Source organism: Serinus canaria, chromosome 1A, assembly GCF_022539315.1.
Source record: "Serinus canaria isolate serCan28SL12 chromosome 1A, serCan2020, whole genome shotgun sequence".
NCBI classification, from domain to species: domain Eukaryota; kingdom Metazoa; phylum Chordata; class Aves; order Passeriformes; family Fringillidae; genus Serinus; species Serinus canaria.
In genome coordinates, this window is record NC_066314.1 from 10954452 (window position 1) to 10975309 (window position 20858).

Genomic DNA, 20858 nt, shown 5'->3' on the forward strand with positions numbered 1-20858 from the left:
GTAAACTGTGGGATTTATGTACGTATAGTAGAACACTGAAGTTCAAAATAAATCATTAAGAACAGAAATTCAAGTTTATTTTAACTCTTTTTCACACTAGGATCAAAGTGATTCTCCTAATATTCACACAGACTTTGTTTTGATAATTAATTATAACATATGTATATGCAAATCAATTCAATGGAGTTTAATGCCATCATATTTACACCTAGAAGAAGTGTAAATTACTTTACTTGTTCTTTTTGGCTGGAATAGACTTTCTATTTCTAAATCACAAAATTGACTTATTTCCCTTCAATGTACAGAAAACAAACAAACCTTGAAAAGGTTCAATTTTGACCTATTTTTTATCTGTCTGGTTATTGCTCTCTAAGAAACAAGGTGACTTCTTGCTCCCTTGCAATGACTGAAAACATGTTCTTCAGGGAGACTTCTGTAAAAGATGCTGAAAAGTCTAGTCTAATTCTTTCTTTGCTGTGGACCTTTCTTTCTAACAATAAACTGCCTAGCTTGAGAAGACAGTTTCAAAATTAATGTCTTTCAGATTTTTTAAAGTTACAACCCCAAAACAACAACTTTCAGGGTTTTTTTTTATGTACAGAAATAATTTTTTTAAAAACTGAGTACCTTTATTTCTTTTGAAGACAATGCTAAGATGATGGACCTCAGTAGAAGCCAAGGTACAACAGTGTGCAGATCTGCTTTAGGAAGAACATTGCATAGACAAAATCTGCAGGTGGAAACTTGTGTACTTTCTGAGAGAAGGGCATCCTGAGGTTACTGAATACCAAAACTGAAGGAGCAATATCAGGAAAACAATTAAGTACTTCAGGAAATAATATTGCTAATTGAGTAGGTCAGTCGTTTTCTGCAGGGAAACAGCTGCCAGTGCAGCACTCATTTTTTAAGTGCAAGTAGCAGGGATAAAAGATTTGTTCCAGTGACACTTAAAAATGCATACCTGAAAATTAAATCACTCAATAAATGCAGCACTGTTTGGGTCCCACTAAAAATTTGGTTTCACCTGAAGAGAAGGAAAAAATAATTTATTATTAGCTCATCTCTGTAGGATACAGCAATATTTTCCTCTGTTTCCAGCACTCCTTTCTAAAGTGTACCCCACAAGAGATAAAATCCTGTCAAATGAGCAATTTGTCATTTTTTCTCACCCCTGGGAAAAATCAGTTTCAACCTGAGACCAGCTGAACTGAGACGAATTGCACCTATTTAGTATCGTAGGAATGCCAATATATAAACCCAGTAAATACATTAATTCATTCAGAGCTCCTAGGTTTGTAAATTAAGAAGGTTATTAATCTGGGTTGGAAGAAGTGTCTTAATAGTGTCAATTAATTTTTAAATTGAATTGCTTACTAAGAGCTTAACCTTCAGGTCAAGAGGTGCTCAGAAGCCAATTTAATATAAAAGTCAAGGGGACAATTGCTGTGAAGGAGTACTGCTCAATCTAATAATTGCAGAACTGGTCTCCATCCACAACAATATTCACACAACTTTATGGCAAAGATGATGGGGCTCAATGAACAGCTGTGTCAGAAGACTCCAGTGCCTTGGGTCTGGTTGGCACACAGCCACACAGAATTACTGATTTGTTAGATTAAACACAACCTCTGAGGTCACCAAGCCCAACCCAATGCCCAGAGCAGGGTCAAGTACAGCTCAGGGTTGAGCCCTCTTGGACCTTAGAAGCCTACAGTGAGTAAATCTCTCAGCAGAGCTTATTCTACTCTTCAGTCATCCCCACCATCCATTGGATGCTCAGAAAGTGCTGTTAGAACCATGTGATCTTGCCTGCTTCTACCCCTGTTATCCATGGCATCTGTATTAAAAGCTGTTCAGAGCATAAATCCTAATGTATGATGTAAATACATGGGACAAAGCTCACAGTGATGGTAGGAGTCATATGAGAATTGCAACTAATTGTATCTGACAAGAAGTTCATTGAATATAAAATCTAAAGTGAAAACAAGACACATCCAAAACCAATATACATCACAAAGTGTTCAGGAAGTGATTTAATTCTTTTAAAAGTTCTTTCCAATTAGAATAGTTCTTTTTTCCTCTCTACTTTTTTAAAACCTTTTTTTAAATAAATCTCAGGACTGGTGTTAGCCTCCTTATTTACCTATGGTATGGTCATTATTCCACTACTTCATTATTAACCTTGGGGTGAAAAAGAATGGAGTGAAGGACTGCAGCAGCAGAACTGTGGATTAGAGTCACCAATGCCTACATCATTAACTCACAGGGACAAAAGAGCAAGTGTTACTGCCTTCACACACAACAACCCAGGCACTGGCTGTGACAGAAAAGAACAAGATTTACAAATAAAGAATCCTTATGAGAAAAAAATATCATGTTGGTAGGAAGGTTATGAGATCTCCAATGTTATTTAGACAGAAGAAAACTAACAAACCTGTTCTTGAATAAAGTCTCTCAGACTAATTAAATAATCTGTAGGAAATTGAAAAAATAATCTAATTGCCCATGCAGTGTTTCTTCTTCATGTGTTTCTATCTGCACAGTGACTGAGAACATTTTTTCCTTTGGTTAGTGATAAAAAAATTCAACACCTAGCAAACACAGTCTTTCTTTCATTTCCAGCTATCCTATAACAAGGCAATGATAAAGTACAGTATCTTTTCCTCTCAGCTCAAGAAAAAGCATTTCCAAAGTAAAAATAAGAATAGTTTGACTACTGAAACTTTTAAAATCTATTTTTATATGCTATGTGTTTAACATAAATCTCTCAGCTGAGTGCAGTAAGGGCTGACTTGCACCTGCCTTGCTTCAAGAGGGTGAACATGTTTCTTTCTTCAAATTCAGTGGAGGTGACCATCTGAGCATTTTCCCCAGGAAAAGCTGGATTTCTAGTCAAGTATCAAGTATTCCTGGAGACTGTGGCCTTGACCTACAATTTACAGGAACGAAAACCTTGAATTGAAGTCTTGATTGAGGGTTTTGTCTTCAAATCATTAGATTTAGGTCATTACATCAGTTGAAGCTATTTTTCTCCCCTGAAAATGTCATTCAAGAACAGCATCAGTGACCTGGCAGTGCAGTGCAGTCCCATCAGTCAGCTGCTGTTGATGGAAGCACCTGTGCAGAAATGTTCTTATTGAGAACGATGCACAGCCAGCAGTGTGACAGAGCACGGAGCCAGATTCTGAGAATAACACCACAACTGCACAGGAACTTAATTCAGCTTCCTTGAGAGCACTTTTGTTTACCATCCTAAAACACAGCAAAGCCCATCTTGAGCTTTTAAGCATGTGTGGGCCAATTCCAGAACATAAACAAAATTGCATAAAACCTCAGGGTGTGCAAATGCCCTCATGTCACACCTGGACACACCCCTCTGGTTGTGGGGCAGAGAAAAATGGCTCTAGGTTTACCCTAGTATTCAAGTTTTTGAGTATTTACATTACTCTGAAATTAAGCTCTGATAATTCAAAACCATTTTTTGTCACTAACCTCAGTGTGATGATACATTTACTTAAAGATATCTCCATCACCAGATAATCTTGCAATAGAACCAGCTGGTGAAAGCAACCCAAATGTTTCTGCACTTGTGAAAAACATAGACAGCAGGGAGTGAAGAGTAGCTGGATGCTGATCAGACAAGGGATACCCTGTCCTTCAGCTGTCATGAGGCAGCACAAATCAGGAACTCTGTTGAATTTAAAAGTGTTGTAGAGCAATGGAAATCAGACATCATCTTCACCAGCTGAATTCATTAAAGCTTCAGGCTTACTAAGGGAAAAACATTGAGAATTTGGCCAGTTGGGTGCTTAAGCACCACTTGCACCAAAGTGCTAAATTGACTCATTTCTTTCCTGCTCAGTTTGGCTCATGCATGGCCTCTGAGCAGTGACAAGCATTGGGTGAGTTTCTGCAGGTATTATTATAGAGTCATTTTCTCCAAACTCCTCATTGCACCATGCTTTAATATTTATGGAAATGTATCTACAAAACATGCAACCTCTTAAAAATTTCCATGGTGATGTCTGTGTGAATACTTCTCACTTCAGAGGTATTTGTTAATTTTCATGACAAAAAGGCTTTGCAATCATATTAAGTGCTAGAATTTTGACATGGAAAAGTTACTGCTCTCAAAGAGATGAGAGAGATGTGCAAATAAGGTTCTGAATGGACATGCTGTCACAATTTTACATGGAACATCAACAATACATCCCTAGAATAATATGCTTTCATTTTATCTTTTATAAATTCATAAAATATTCATCTCCTTTCCCAGACACGCTGTGAGATCAATCTCAGCAGCACTGTTAGTTCATATGAAATGTAAAATGAAACCGATTATAAACATGAAAGAGGAAAGTCTAATTTTGTCTAATCCAAGGGAAATGAAAATAAGGCAAGGAAAAAAGAATTCAGAGAATAGGTCCACGGTAGTTTGCTAATCTAAGATATCATCACATACCAGAAATAACCAAATTTTTATGGATATTTTAATGGTGAGGTAGACCACTGAAAACTAAATATTAAAATGGGGAAATGAAGAGAGTAGATACAGGATAACTTTGACTAGCAAGTGCACAAACTGGTGCCATGGTGGTAGAGAAATCATCAATTCAAACCCAGGCTCTTACTGAGCCACTTTATCTGCTATTTCTCAGAATACCAACCACCACTCAGCAGCAGTAATTCACAGTGAGCCTCACACTTCTTCATTTCACTGTAAGAGATACTTGTAGGCTCGCTATCTTTCTACTGTCAGGACCAATTTAAAGGATTATTTTCTTATAGGGTGTTGTGTGCAGTTTTGTTTCTGTCTTATTCTGTCTTCTACTATGGATATTTACTGGGATGCAATTTAAACTTGCATTGCTGCAGGAAGAGGCTATCATTTGTTTATTTCAATGGCTCTTTTCAAATTTATTTTGACAGACTGTCTCCACAACTTTGTCCCTGGGGAAGTTTTTGACCTCCAACAAATTTTCTATGTCTCACCTTAATCAACTCATGAGCAGCCAGCAAGAGCAGCATGGGAAGGATACAATACCAACATTTAATAGCAAAAGAGAAAAGTAACTGGGAAAGATCACATTTAAAACAAAAGCCAATACAGAGATGAGCAGGAGAGAACAAAATGGTTCCTGCAATCTTACAAACCTGTTGTAAACAACACTATTTAGATGATCTTCAGTCTTTGATTTTTCTCTGCTCCCAAAAGTTGCCTTTATCTTTCAGTACAGCCACAGAGACTATTTTCTTCCCATGCAGAACTGATCACGTTTGCCCTCTGCAAGAGCTATTGCCAAAACAGGAATCCTCCAATGGGTTGAGACAGCTGAGTATTACCCATTACTTTCCATATTAGCTAGATTTTTTATTTTAAAAATGTTGAAGTTTAAAATTAAATAACAAATTAGTTTGAAGCACTGATGGCCAAGACTATGGAACATTTTGATCTAAGACAAATAAAAGCCCAACCAAGCACATGCAATAAGTATTTTTTTTTTCTTTTTGCTCTGTAGTACAATAAAAAATGTATTTTTTTTATCAAACTTGAGAATTTGGAGGACTTGGGAAAAAATTTTTAGATAAATAGCCTGAGGTTTTAGCCTTTCTAAAGCAAGTGTTCTCAAAAGCTGAAGCCAGGAAATGGGAAAAGATTATACTAGAAATAACTCTAGGCTCATACTAATAAAACTAAGACTCATAGAAGACATGTGTGACTGTAGTAAATTTGGTAACAAATTTCTAGTGTTTTTTGGAGAAATTTGCAGCTGAGAAGTTTAGGAATTTTTTGCTTTTATCCAAAGAAATAAAGGACTTGGCATTTTCACAGAATCCCAAGGAGAACATTCAGAATTCCACGCAGAAGAAATCAACTAAGACACTCTGGAGCTCCTCTGATGGAAAGATTATCTGTTACAAACTTTTAAGGTAACTAAAGGTATAGGGAAAATACTTGTGATTTTGGATTTAATCATCTGAATTCCTGGCCCTAGATGAATACATGTCCTGTGATGAATCTGTACTGTAGTGTTGAGAAGCTTATTTAAGAATAGCTGTTGGGTAGCTGACATGCTAAATAGAAAACTAGAAAAAGGAGGAATTATGCCCATACTAAAATGGAAAAAATAAGAGAGCAACATCATGTAGTTATCATCCAGTCACACAGGAAGCATTTGCTGCAGAAGGAAATTTAATGTCTTCTGAGTTCAAGTCCAACATTACAAACACAATTACAAGGCAGAGAACTCCATTCCTGCATAAATAATAGAAGGTAATGGATGTATTTTCTTTTTATCCCCTTTGGCATGTGCAATACATCATTTTCTGTTTGAGGAATTCACTTATCCAAAAACATGGCACACTGAAAATAAAACCAGAATTCAGTTACTTTTTACTGAATCCGTAATGTTACAGTAGGAAGGGTTCCTTTCCAGCTACCAAATATAATTATTTATGAAGTCTCACGCTTCAGCTTACTCATGTGCTCAACTTTATTCCCAAATGTACAGTGACTTACTGGTTCCTGTGTTTACAGGCTCAGATTTAAAGGAATCATAAAGGCATTTGTGTTGTTTGGTGAATGTGTTTCATTATGTGCAGTTGTTACTTTTGCTCACAGGAAATCCCTTGTGTTAGATACCCTTACATCCACACTCAGGACCAGCTCACAGGCCCTCCTGGGATGAACCAATGGAAGGGACTAACAGAAAGATCTTGGCAAATCACAAAGTCCTTTTCAGGCTCTTCAGGGGTCAGACAGTAAATCTGCTCACTCACTTCTTCAGCCACGTGCTGGGACACTTGCTCTGTCAGAGACAATAATAAACTGGTTGCACAGATACTCCTCTACCTCTAAATTAATTTATTTTAATTTGTAAATGGTGAAAAGCAAACTATGAAATGGTGCAAAGCAAACTATGCATTTCTGGGATTACTGCCCTAGGCTCAAAGCACATAAGCCAGTTATGATATTGTGGCAAAATTTTGCTCATAAACAGTCAGCTCAAAACTCTAAAATCTTATGGCTCCTGTAAGAAAATGCTGCAGAGGAACACCATGTGCTTCAGCCATCCTTCACTCTCTCCTGATCTTAAGAGCTATGGCATGCCATTCTCCTCACCAAGTTTTCTTGGTCCCCAAACCTGGAAACTGCCATGCTTTCCTGACATGAGGATCAACCAACAGACAGATCTGCTCTGGGAAAAACACTAAGCCTCCTTCCATCTAATCTCCACTTCTCTGCCATACTGCAGATACCTGTGCTAGGATCTGTCTGGCTCACATTGCTGCCCACCTCCAGAAAGTTGCAACACCAATTCCACCACCTCTGCATGGTATTATTTTAGATTAATACAACTGCAGTTAGACATGAAGGGTTTACTCAGCTGGATTTGTCCATAGCACATGTGAAATCAGAAATGTTCTACCAATTACCTACTGTTAATGTCATCTGTCTTAAAATGGTAATGAGGACTTCAAAAAACTCTGATCAATAACTTACTAGAGACTCCTAAGAAATAGAAAAATAAAATCCACAGCATGCCCTTCTCCCATCTAGGGATATTTTCAATATTTCTTGACATATTTATTAAAAGATGCATTTTTGGCAGATGTGCTAGTGTTGTACATATATTGTGGTAAACATGAAGTTACTTAAAAATTTATTTTAATTAGAAGACAAATCAACAACAGTAATACTAGACTAGCAGAATGGTTACAAATTCCAAATTAAGAAATGGTGACCACTTTTAAAGAGTGGACTTCAGTAAAGCAGACGACTCAGCAAAGAAGTGATTTTGGTAAAATACAGGAAGAGTAACAGGATGTTATGTCTTGTATTCCTCTTTTCAGCCATTTGGTTCCTACCCCATTTCTAAACTAAAAACCAAGACAAATTGAAAAGGCAGGGCTACAGAAAGACTCTGTATGGCTACCTACTGACTCTCTTGCTCTCTTTCCAAATGTCTTAGCCTCTTTTTGTCCAGAACAGAGCCCCTGCTCCCTAGTGACAATGGGACATTCATGATGGTCTTCGGAAAAGGAAACCATTACATACCACTGCTCCACCAGTGAAAACATCTTAGAACCTTCCAGTCAGGGTACCTTTCCAGCTCCCCTCTCATCTTCAGCTGTCTGTACTTATGCATCTCATGTTTCCAAATATCTGGAGTCTTGGTTTGTTTATCCTTTGAGCACACTTTTAAGTGAAGCCATTCACACATAGAGTTTTGTACTTCTGACCAGGCTCCCACAGCAAAACAGGTGAAATTACTTGCAAATACAGATGTCAGTAATTTCTCAATGTTTTTTTCCCCTCTGCATGTGTCTGTTCCACCTCTGGAACTCAAGTAATTCTGAAGGAAAATGAACTGAAGAACCCTATTTTCCCACAGACTTATAGTGAGGCTGCTAATGAACTGTAATTGAAACTTTTCTCATTACCAAGACATTTATATGGTCTCTCAACCATGTGAATCACTGTTTAATAAGAGGCAAGTTCATGTTACAGCCTTTGGGACATTTACAGGATCTCTCAGCCCTACCCAGCTGCCTGTTTTCATGAAATAGCTTAATTATATTTGAGATAGATCTGGGTGAAACTGCCCAACAGCTTCAAAAGTTATTGGAGAAGTAAAGGAGACACAGCCAAGCATGATCACATAAAGGCCTGTTTCCATAGAAACCAAGAGGAAAAACAGCGGTACAATTTGGAAAATTTCATTGCGGAGTCACTTTAATTGAAATTTTAAAAATATCTGACCATCTTTAAATCACATGTCATAACACAAAGTACATTTCTCCTGTCTTATCCCATTCAATCCCCTGTCTGCCGACCTCTGCCTTCATGTATTCCACTCTCCTATATCCCACAGGCACAAAAACTAACCTTCTTAAAGTCAGGATGTTGTTCCGAGCGTATTTTGTCAACCTCCACTTCGGATGAAAACTATTTTTTTTAGTCAAGGCAAGTTTCCTAGAAAGACATGCCTATTGCTACACTCCATTGCTCTCACACATGTGAGGCATATGACGGAGCTAAGTAAAGGGAGAGCTCACAGGAGGAGCGAGCTACAGTATCACCTGCTGAACAGCGCATCCCAATGCTGGGGCTCCAGGGAAGGTCGGCAGGTTGGAGTGTGGGATTTTGGCAGAAGGCAACCGGTGCGAGGGCGGTGAACACTTGCTGGGTGACAGTCAGTAAATTTAACGAGAAGAACTGCCACCCCTCTCTTTGTCATACCCTCTTCAGGTGTAGCACCCACCTGAGCCATCAGCTCTGGCCACAGCACCCAGCGTAAACAATAATGCCCGTGTGCAACTCAATAAACTGAGGTCCTCTCTCCACGGCGATCCTCGAAGCAAACAGGCGTCCCTTGGTTTTGCAGCCACAGCCCGAAGCCCAGCTGCCTTTGGTCCTTGCCGGCCGCGAGCAGAGTTCCTGGCCGGCAGGACCCTGCCCGCTCCGCCTCGGGCAGCTCCCCCAGCGACGCGATGCCCCCGTACGGTTGGAGGTGCTGCCGCTCCCCCCGCGCCTGCAGCGCTGGGCGGCACCGGGCACTGTCCGGCCGGGGCAGGCGCTGGGCACTGTCCGGCCGGGCTGGGGCGGCACCGGGCACTGTCCGGCCGGGGCAGGCGCTGGGCACTGTCCGGCCGGGCCGGGGCGGCACCGGGCACTGTCCGGCCGGGCCGGGGCGGTACCGGGCAGTGTCCAGCCGGGTCGGAGCAGGCGCTGGGCAGTGTCCAGCCGGGTCGGGCCGGGGGCAGGCGCTGGGCAGTGTCCAGCCGGGTCGGGGCGGCGCTGGGCAGTGTCCGGCCGGGGCAGGGCAGGCGGCGGGGCCAGCGCCACCGCTCTCCGGAGCGCCCCCTCCCGGCCGGGGCCGCGCTGGGGCCGGGCGGGGGTCGCCGCTCTCCTTCCCGCCCGCCGAGCGCCCTCGCCCCCCCGCCCGGGCCGTTCTCCGCCTTCTGCCGGCCGTGCCAGGCAGCCTCTCTCTCGGCCTTCACTACCGGGTCAGGCGAGGCGGGAGCGGCGAAACAGCGCCCGCCTCGCTCCGGCACCGACACCGACACCCCTCCTCCTCCTCCCCGCGCCGCGGCCGTCCCCTCCCTCCCGCTGCCTCCCTCCCTCCTCCCTCCTCCCTCCTGCCAGTTTCTCTACAACTAGTGCATCCACGCGCAGGCAGGGTCCGGCCGCCGCGGCTGCCATGGATATCAGCTAAAGCCGGGAGGAGCGGGCACAGAGGCGCTCCCCGACCCAGCTCGCAGCCCGCGGGGCCGCCGGCCGGCACAGCTGCGGCCGCTGCCGCCCGCCCCGAGCCTGCCCGGAGGAGAGCGGCTGCCCCGGGGAGTGGGGGCAGAGAGGGAGGGGGGAAGAAGCGCAAGACTGCAGGGAGGGAGTCGGGCAGAGCATCCCCACGGCAATGTCCAAGGGCTTGAAGAAAAAAAGCCACTGGACGAGCAGAGTCCACGAGATCGTGATCGTGAGGAACCCGGAGGGACAGCTGGGCTTCGAGCTGAAGGGGGGCGCCGAGAATGGGCAGTTCCCCTACCTGGGGGAAGTGAAGCCCGGCAAGGTGGCCTATGAGGGCGGCAGCAAGTTGGTGCCGGAGGAGCTGCTGCTGGAGGTGAACGAGACCCCCGTGGCCGGGCTCACCATTAGGGATGTGCTGGCCGTGATCAAGCACTGCAAGGACCCCATCCGCCTCAAGTGCGTCAAGCAAGGTAAGGCAGGCATGGGCCCCCTCTCTGCCCACTCCCTGGGGCCGGGGCAGATCTGGGGGAACGGAGGGGGAGCAACTTTGTTGCTGCAGTTTGACTTTCCCCCTCCCCGCCGGAGCCGCCCCCTCCCCGGCGGCGGGGGGAGGATGCGAGCGGCGCTGCGCGGTACCCGCAGCCGGGCGAATTAAATGTGCGTCAGTGACAGCGCTTCGCCATGCCGGGGGGGGCCGGGCGGGGGGCGGTGGTAGCACCCCCTGCAGCCCCGGTCTCACGGGGACGGGTCCCACCCCGACCCGACCCGACCCAGCGGGCCCGGTCCCCGCCGCCCCTCCGGGCGCTGCTGCCGCTGGCGCTGCCGGGGGCAGGAGCGGCGGCCGGGGCCGGCTGCGGAGCGGGGCTTGCCCTTGGCTTCGCCTTTCTCCGGGCTCCTTGGCGTGGCGACAGGGGCTGCCGCCGCTCGCCGGGTCCCTGGTGGCGCCCAGGGTGGCTTTAGCATCTCTTAAATGTCATTAGCGGAAAAGTCATTCATTTGATCCCTGGTGAAAACGATCGCTAATCCCAGGGAACGGGGAACTCAGAGCATGTGAGAGGACAGGCAGAAAGAAACTTTTGGGAGAGAACGGTGTACTCTTGCCTCGCCTCTGTTTCTCTTATTTATTTTGAAGTACTGTAATAGGTTAATGCGTTTCCAGGAAAGTCAATAGAGAAGAGACGCCACAGATGCTGTTTACATGTTTGTTTCTGTCCTCTTTAAACTATGCTGAGTTGAGTTCTCTGCAGCTGAACGCTCGCGAGGAGGTTTCTGCGACCCCAGCAGCATTTCTGGAGCACAGGAGCTGCTCTGGGAGCCGAGTCTGTAGGTGCTCCTCGGCTATGGGTGGTGCAGCGGCTGTAGGCGTATCGCTCAAGTACGCATTCCAGCCGGGCAGCGAGCCCAGCCATTGAAAACTTGGGAATTTCTGCGGTGGGAAGTTTTTAGATACCATGCATCAGAGGCGCTTGTGCTCTGCAACTGTAGCCATCAGCCTGTGCTCAGAGGACACAGAGGAGAATCTCTCTGGCACTGGGTATAATTTGGCAATTTGACTTCCTCTTTGTAATTGACGGTTTATTATTTAAAGTATAATTTGCGATACTTCCGAATGCTTGAAGAATATGCTAGTTATTAGTTTATCTAGACATGACAGAACCAGTAGAAAGAATCTGACTTCCACTCAGGCCTTCAGAATGTACTTTTTTATATATTCAGTTATCTCCATAAGAGGTCAAGCCTCTACATACAGATGCAATCTGGGAGTTTTTTATTTGTCCTTATGGGTAAGTTGTGCAATATGCTGTAGATCATATCTTGACAGTCGGGCAATGCAGAGAGACACAATAGTTCATGTGGTAAGTGAAGATTAAAAATGACTATAATAGATTCTGTCTTGGCAGTGTAGTGTCATCTTTGGGCACCTGAACTCCAGGAAAGCTGCTCTGCACTGTCCTCTTTTTATTAATAATTTTAGTGTGAGTGGTCTTACTGTGAAAGGATTCCAAAAGAAGCAGCATTTGAAGTGTCAAGAAGATAAGGGTAGATTGTCTGTAAACTAATTTTAACTTTTTTATGTTTTCAGAAATCCTATATATTCTTTACAGTAAAGCAAATTTAAGGTTACTTTGAGTTGCTAGGTGAAACATGTCCTATTTCTCCACTGTTTTTATAACATTTCTTTTCAAGTCAAAGCAACCACTGGTGATTCATTAATGTGTGCACCCTTAATAAATTACCTGTCATACATGAATTAGGGACACGAGTCAGGCTTTTAGTCTGGGAATTACTGCAGTCTTCTGCATGAGACATAAGGGATAAATTTTAAATTCTACCTAATTCTATGTATTTGTACCTGTATCTCTACATACCTGAGGAGTTTCAGTTCAGTATGTTAACTCACTACAGTTTGAATGCAATTCTCAAAGCGCTGGCCTCATGTCTGTGTGTTTGGAAATGACAGTTCAGCATAGATTCTTGGACTCAGAAACATTTCCTGGCTGGAATGATCCTTCATGTGCTCCAGTATCCTTTATGCCAAAGAGAGAGGCCTTCTGGATCCAACTTCCTATTGGGGAAAAAAAAAAAGTCAATGGTTTGTGCACTTTACTACCTGGCTCCTCCTTCCAGTGTAAGCCAGCGCATCCCTGCGCCCCTCGGTGACAAAGCACAGGCAGCCACGTTACAGCAATATTACTATTCCCTGGCAGTGCTTTGCAGCAGTGTGTAGGAGAGAAAAGACTGAGCAATAAAATCTTTATATGTTTTTGTAACTTTTTTACTCCTTTTAATTATGAAGCACCTTTAGTGTGCTGGAACAAGGTTAATGACTCCATTATTGTTGTTTCCGCATAATTTATCAATGCTATCTCTGTCAATTAGAATAGCATGACCTTGAATGCACCATGTGACTGTAGCTGCTTCTTCAGGCTGCCTAGGAATGAAGTCAGAGAGAGAAATGTGGAGGTAGGACACGACTATTTATAATGTGATCTTTAAGAGACTGTGAGTATTTCTCTTATTTGAAAGTTTTGACAATTCAGCAGTGAAAATTTACTTGTAGATGAAATCAGTGAGTGGCTGAATTAGCAGTTTTAAAGCATAGAAGAGGTGCTTTCATGATTTTTCCCGTTATGGTTTATTAAAGACTCCCCTCTCTGGAATAATTAAATACTTCATCATTTATCACATTACTAGATGAAATACTACTTTTGAAAAGTTGAATGGAATATTGCTGTTTTGTGTTAGCTAAACATCTTGAGTTATAAAAACCCCAAACATATAATGTAGGAGTTGCTGCATATTTTGAGGAGGAGTAAACTTCATGAGAAACTGATTTGCAGTTCCATGATATGATGCAACATGAATTCTTCTAGGTATGACACCAGATAAATAAATAGGGTTTTAATGCAGAATGTTGTGCCTGGGTTTGCATGAGGAGAAAAGACTGTAAGAATCATTATTATTATTATTATTATTTAGTCTTAATTGTAAGAGTTCACAAAGAAATGTTCCTTGGAGACTATTTCCTGTTTGGTTTTTTTTTGTTAGGTTTTTTTTTTCGTTTGTTTTTTGGTTTTTTGGAGAGCCACTTGTTGTGCTACTGTTGGCAGAATCATAGAGAGTTTCTGGAAACACATGGGATGAAATCTTGGCCCAGATGAAGTCAAAGGCAAAGCAGTCTTTGACATCAGATAAAGAAGACAGGGTTTCCTCTGCAAGACCCCATGCTATTTTGAATATACATCCTTCCAATGAGAGAATTGTATACAGCAGTTACATTAGTTGGGTGTATTGCAAATGTGCATTTTGACCTTCTGCTCCTTTGGGTGAGGATAAGAGCTTTTAACTGTTTCTTAAAGAAATACTTCTGAATTTCAGATGTGTTTGTTTTCACATGCAGAACAGTTTGGATTAAGTGCTGTCTTCTTCCCACACATGTACAGATGCGTAGTTGTAAAAGTAGCAGTGTGTTAAGGGAAGGCATCTTAATTTGGATAAGTAATCACATGGGGAAGAGTCATACAGGGAGCAGTGTTGCCTCCAGTTCCACTGTCTGTTCACTGCTGTCTCAGATCCACAGTAATTCCCAGCAGTAACTGACCAGGTCTGTGCTGTGCATGCTCACTCTTTGTAGGGCTGCATGAACAGCCCACTTGGTTGTTCTGCATAAACTGGGATCTTTATTCTTTACAGAGAGTTATAAACTTCTGTAGATGCCCTCAGCAGAATCCCAGTGAACAGTCTGAAAACATGGATTTCAGAACTCAGGAGCATTGCAACAGATTTTGTCCTGGAGCTCCTGTCTGGTGCATCTCTTTCTCAAGGAAAGTGGTTTGGATGCATTGAGTGATCTGACCAGCTGAGCAATTTAATTTATTTTTAGAAGTATTTAGTAGTATGACTATTTGAAATATGAATAAAACAGACACTTTCTATGGATACTTTCTAATCCTTAGTCAGACTCTTATCTGACTAAAAAGTCAGACTTAAAGTGTCAACCCCTAATTCTTTAGCTCCTTATGCAAAAAAGGCATTTAGTACAAATAATGTAAGGAGGAACTAAAGTTTAATTTTCTCAGTCCAATCATTTACTTAATAGTAAGCATATTCTAGAATGTTTTGCTAAGTGTAGATGTACTTGGGCATATTTTCAAGTGCTTTCCCAGTCAGGAAGAGGTTTGGACCCTCATTAGGGTTGACACAAGAGAAGCCAAGTTTGGGCAGACTGCATCCTCCACATCCTATTCCTGGTGCCTGTGACTGTGGTTGCCAAGCAAAGACTAAAAGGACACAGGATGGTGTTGTCCCAACACCCACTGATTTGTGGCTATAGGGTTTAGTAGCCTTGTAGTGTTTTATCTTAATGGATTAATCCATAAGCTTTGCAATTAAAACCTGGCTTAACTTTTAAAATTTCTTTAAAAGTCTGTGACAGGCCTTTTGACAGAGAAATGCAGGAATGTCGTGATTTTCCAAAGTTTTGGTTCCATGTGCAAACATGTTAGCTAGTTAAAATATTAGTATTTCACTACAGATTTTTCATACACATATTCATTTGTATAGTTATGGGGTTTTTTAATTTCTTGTTCTTTAAGGTCATAAATTATCTTCATTACATTCATTAAAACACTCTGTGCATATAGATAGTGTTTTGGTGATCTTTTATTCCTGGATATCACTATATACTCTATTCCATGATGGGAATGTTGGATACAGCTTTCTTCACAAGAACAGGTATTTTAAAACAGAAAGCTGCATGATTCTCCAGAATTTAAAAAAAAAAAAAAAAATCACAAGGCTCTTTCAAAAACCAGACCCAAAGAACCCTGAAAACCCATGTGGTTCACTTTTCTTTATAACTTTTGCATAGATAGTATTTGCAAATAAACTTACTCCTTTTTCCTAATTTGTGCTCCTTAGGATTTTATTAACTTCTAAAATTAAATTCAGAGTTATTTTTTTACCATTACTTTATGCTATTCTTATGCTTGTCCATCTTAATTTAAAGACCATTGAAGCTGACTTCTGACTCATGTAGCTTGTGATTTATTCTTCAGCTCCTCCAGAGAGCTTGTGATGTTTCATGTCAGGGACTCTGTGTTCACTGGCAGTACAATTATAATCATCAGTCTTTTTCCTTCCCTGAGAATTACAAATGTGCCATTAAAAGATGGGGCCATGACTTTGTTAGTGCATCATTTCCTTGAAGAAATTAAATAACTGAGAGTGCTCTGCTCAGTTCTGTTTAGTCACATAAGGTAAAGTTAATTTTCCAATAAGACTTGTACATCTGTTGATACTGTTGACATCAAAAGAAAGTACTGGTGTGAGGGGGTAGAATTGTGTCTGACTTCCTTTATGCATCCTATAACCTCACCTGCATTAATTCAGCTTTTCATGAAAGATAGGGATTCTGAGCTTTTGCTTTCAGTGTTCTTGATCTTCTCCTTGCTCTTTATAGATGAGGAGCTCCTTTCATGACATGAAAGATTCTATAAATTATTCATCTACATATTTTGTATACAAGAAGGGGTGTATACCTGGAAGAAGTACTCCTTCAAAAGGGACTTATAGGAGGAGGTGGTCACAAGTGTGATTTAGAAAGAGTGATGGAAAGTGCTGCAGTAGCTGTGGAAGCAGATGTTTCTTGTTCTTCTCTTCCTCATGGTGCTATAAACAAATAAAAAAAGGGATTTTTTTTTTTTTTTTTTTACTGGGGACTATCGAGGCAAAGTTCAAAGAACATAGTGGTATTTTTTTGACCGTGTTAACATTCTCAACCTAATGTTTTTGCTCATGTACCTAGGTGTTTATAACAATATACATCAAAATTTTTACAATCTTTGTTTTTTTTGAGACTGGTAGAAATTTTCATCTTAAGGTTGAGATTGTGTAAGAACTTGTATAGTACTGCTATGCAAGTATTGCTACAGTACTACTCTAGAATATTTTTCATTCAAGTTTTGGTGCAAATATATATGACAGTTAATGAACCTATGTACTCTGGTGGCCAAGCAATGTACAGTATGGCACAGGATTATGCTGTAGGAAATAAAATAATCATCAACTTTAGAATAAGATTGACTAGATGCCTATCCAAGTAGGTGCAGTGTAGAGCACAGGGTTGGATGGTATTGATTTCTGTGGCAAAGTGCCTGTCATTGGGTTTTATTGCTGAATGCCATTGCAATGCTGGCCTTAACTGAATTTTCTAAAACCACAGGGGTTCTGATCCCAACAGTATCTCTTCAGCACACCCAACTTGTTGCAAATCTGCTTTTCTTCTATCCAGTAAGAAGGTGCCACAGTTTTCTGGCCATTTGTTTAGCTTTCTAACTGTAGGCTGAAACTACCCAATGAAAAGTGGAATGCTGGGCAGAAGCAAAAGAAAAGAAAGATACTTAAGGGCTTTAACAAAAATTATTTAGCATTCCTAAACTGAACAAAATCCTCATTGGAAAATGATAATCTCAAAAACAGTTCTTATGGTTTGAATGTTCTTTTAATGTTAACCTAAAATCTCTCATTTATTCAAACCTGCTATCCATAATTTGGAGACTTCACTAGAAGCTGAGCTGAAAGAAAGCTGTTGTTTGTGTGTATCTGCCATGTATTTATCCTTCTTACATTATTCTCAAACTCCTAGTCAGTACCTTCAGATTGCTAGAATCCAGAAAGCTTAATCAAAAGGTAGCTTGCTGTCAACACAGCACTACCAGGTATCTTCTCATTCATACATACATTTTGATTAGTAATATATGAATAATGCTGTTTCGCTCTGCTTATCAGCCTCAGACGTTTCTCCTGGGTGTCTTTGATTATTTCCACAGCACATGAATTTGAGATGAAGGAAAGTAAGACAAGGAACAAAATGGAGAAAGTAAAATTGTGTGAAAGTTCCAGGAAAAAAAATTAGAGATTATTAAAGTACATTACTGGTTTTAGAATTTATGTGTTCTGTCATATTCAAGACTGAGTACAACCCTGTGCCTGCAGCACAAGAAAAATCAGCATGGGGAACATGTGTTTCCTAGGTCTGTCTTTGTTTCTCAAAACATGTTGAAATCATAGAATCATTTAGCTTGGAAAAGACCTTTAAGTTCATTGATTCCAACTGTTAAACCAGAATTGCCAAGTCCACCATTAAACTGTAACCTTAAGTGCCACATCTCCAGGGTTTGGTGGCTCAGCCACTTTCCTGGGCAGCTTTTTCCAATGTTTGACAATGCTTTCAGAGAAGACATTTTTTTTTCCTAATATCCAATCTAAACCTCCCTTGTGCACCTTGAGGCCATTTCTTCTTGTCCCGTTGTTTGTTATTTGGGGGAAGAGGCTGACCCCACCCAGCTACACCTCCTTTCAGGCAGCTGTAGAGAATGATCAGGTCTCCCCTGAGTCTCTTTTTCTGTAGGCAAAACACCCCCTCACTCAGACACTCCTCATCAGACTTGTGCTCCAGACCCTTCCCTCTGTTGCCCTTCTCTGGATGTGCTCCAGCACCTCAATGTCTGTTTTGTAATGAACTGAAAAACCAACACTGTTGATAAAGATATTGAGCAGGCCTGCCCCAGATAGTGAGCCCTGAGGAACCCCACTGGTGACTGCCCACCAGCAGGATGTACTTCATTCCCCCCACTCTCTAGACCTACCATCCAGTCAGTTTTATGTGCAGCAAATGGTGCACCAGTCCAAGCTATGACCAACTGGTGTCTCTAGAAGAATGCTGGTGTAAAGCTGTCCCTCTAAAATATGCTCAATTATCTCATTCCAAAGGAAAAAAATTGCATTCTTGCTTCTTCAGATGAAAGCATGAGTTATTGTTAACATGTCTGTGTTTCTGTCCCAAATTCTCATGAAAGTAGGGTGAAATAATGGTGCCACCTAGAAGTGGGGGAGAAAAACATTTTTAGGATGACTTTAAAACATGAGTGATGTTCCTACCAAAACAGAGATTTACCAGGTAGTATTTTGTCATGCACAGAACTGCATGCTGGGTTCCTTGCTGCTGAGGCAGCACCTCAGCCTCCCTGGCTCTATTTCTGCTTCCTTCTTCTCTGGTACCAGCACAGTGGTGGTGTCATGGCCATGAATGCTATGTAGTGGTAGTGCAGGACCATAAACACTAAATCATCACTGCACCTTTCTTGGCAGGCCTCTGACCTTGGGAAGCAAGGGCATCAGTCCAGGTATTCAACACCATGTGGAAATGGAATTAAAACACCAAATGTGCATGTGTTTTATGATTTTCAGACAAGACAAACTGGCTGTGTGCTGCCACATCCATAGATGAAATAATGCCTTTCTATATACATTTCAATATAGTATTTTTGTTACTTTCTTGAGCCATCCTTGGTTCAGATCAGTGTACTTCATGGAGGCCCCCCATAAATTTGCAAACCATGGAGCCCTGTCTGCCACCAACATTCTGCTTTCTTGCCCACTCCAAGCCTTTTGTGCTAATGAAGCACCTTCCTGTGTCACTGGAATTCATCTTGAACCTTTCAGGTAGCACATCTTTCAGGTCTGGCATTAGCACCAACTAGTTTATTCTGCCAGAAAGATATTCCTACCCTCTGTGCTTGAGTTCAGTTCAGAAGGCAGGCAGAAACTTGCTTTGACACAGAATTCTGGCACTCCAGATCATGCCTGTTCCAATGGGAGAAGGGCTGGTGTAACAATCTCCCATTGTGCCTGGTCTGGGGACAGGTGGCACAGCCTTGACAACATATGCCAGTCTCTATAGCCAGTGGTGGCAGCCATTTCATTGACTTATCCAGAGTTATTAAATTGTCCACAGAGTTCCCAGATTACTGCACTGGGGGCCAGGGTTTTCCTCTGACAGTCTGTTAGGTCAGACACTGAGGACAGAATTGAGGTCACTCCCTCACTCTCTGCAGAGTCATGGTGTGTTTATTTTCAAAAATGCTGAAGAAATATTGTGTCCTTATTATTCAGGGAAAAAAGGGAAAAAAACCCTAGAAATAGACTTCATCATTATGAGTAGTGCTCTTAGATCCACTATACATAGCAGAACAATGGAAAACAGTGGTGGAGTATAATGAGCAAAATTTTCTACACTGTACTAGCAAGTACATTGTGTAGTTGTGTTAATGTAACATTAGTATTCCAGAGTGGAAATCCTTCCTGCAAACAGGTACAGATTCTATTTTATTACTTATCTATTTATTAATAGCTTTCTATCTCACGTTGTCCTTGCATTTCTCAAAATGAAATGTGCAAAATGATTTTTGAAATTGCACATTTTAAAGTTCTTTTTGTAATTTAAAGAAAAATTTTCCAGCTTTTTTCCCATCATGCCATTCACTAATTAATCTGCATATTTATGATAAAATATTGCCATTTCAGAAAACAACACCTAACCTGTCCTATAGAAGTTGAAAGGAAAAAAAATCTGGGTGATCAGTTTCATTCCAGGACATCCATTTCACTCAATAGTTCTTATAACACACACCATTTTTTTCTACTTAAACTTAGACTGAAAAGTGATGAACAGTCCTATTTGTACCTCATAAGAGTTACACTGAATAGTTTCTATCATGTTACATTCTCACAACTGACTCTAGTATGAAATGGAATGGCTGTTTTCATTTCTGTTATTCCCTTACTAAGTCCTTCTTTGTGCTAAATCTGCATTAATAAATGTCACATAAGCCTCTCACATGCTTCCAAAATGGTATGTTAGTATAAACAAGTATTAATCCCATTATATTTTAATTCTCTGGCCTTGGTTTTTTTATAGGAACAGCAGTTTGTATTTCCAAGTGTTGCAGGGTCCTGTTCCTGGCTTAAAAAGCTAAAAGATCATGCAGATGCTATCATGGAATTGAAATCCTTGTGAAGTGGGGAAGGGAGCAGCTGCTGAACTCTTGTATCAGACTGATGGAGGAGTGAACACCTCTTCAGATTAAACTGTTGAGTGCTTTGCTTAGGTAAAGAGTAATTATCCCCCAAATTCCCTGTTCAGCCACTACGCTACTCCTTTGGAAAACTCTGCTTGAAGCTCAGACCTGCTGGGATGCCTATTCTGCACTTGATGATATTAGGTGGTTTGCTCTGACTCCTCTTCATTTTATATATATACACA

The 20858-nt window shown here is 41.6% G+C and overlaps 1 protein-coding gene across 2 annotated transcripts in view; it reads left to right on the top strand.

The window, feature by feature from the left end:
• Nucleotides 1-10398: 10398 nt before the first annotated feature.
• The window catches only part of MAGI2 (membrane associated guanylate kinase, WW and PDZ domain containing 2), a 699256-nt gene continuing 688796 nt past the window's right edge, over nucleotides 10399-20858 (top strand). For both annotated transcript variants that reach the window (XM_030238194.2, XM_030238195.2), the window contains exon 1: nucleotides 10399-10722. In XM_030238194.2, coding sequence (XP_030094054.1) covers nucleotides 10422-10722 — 301 coding nt within the window. In that variant the 5' untranslated portion in view covers nucleotides 10399-10421. The remainder of the gene's footprint in view (nucleotides 10723-20858) is intronic.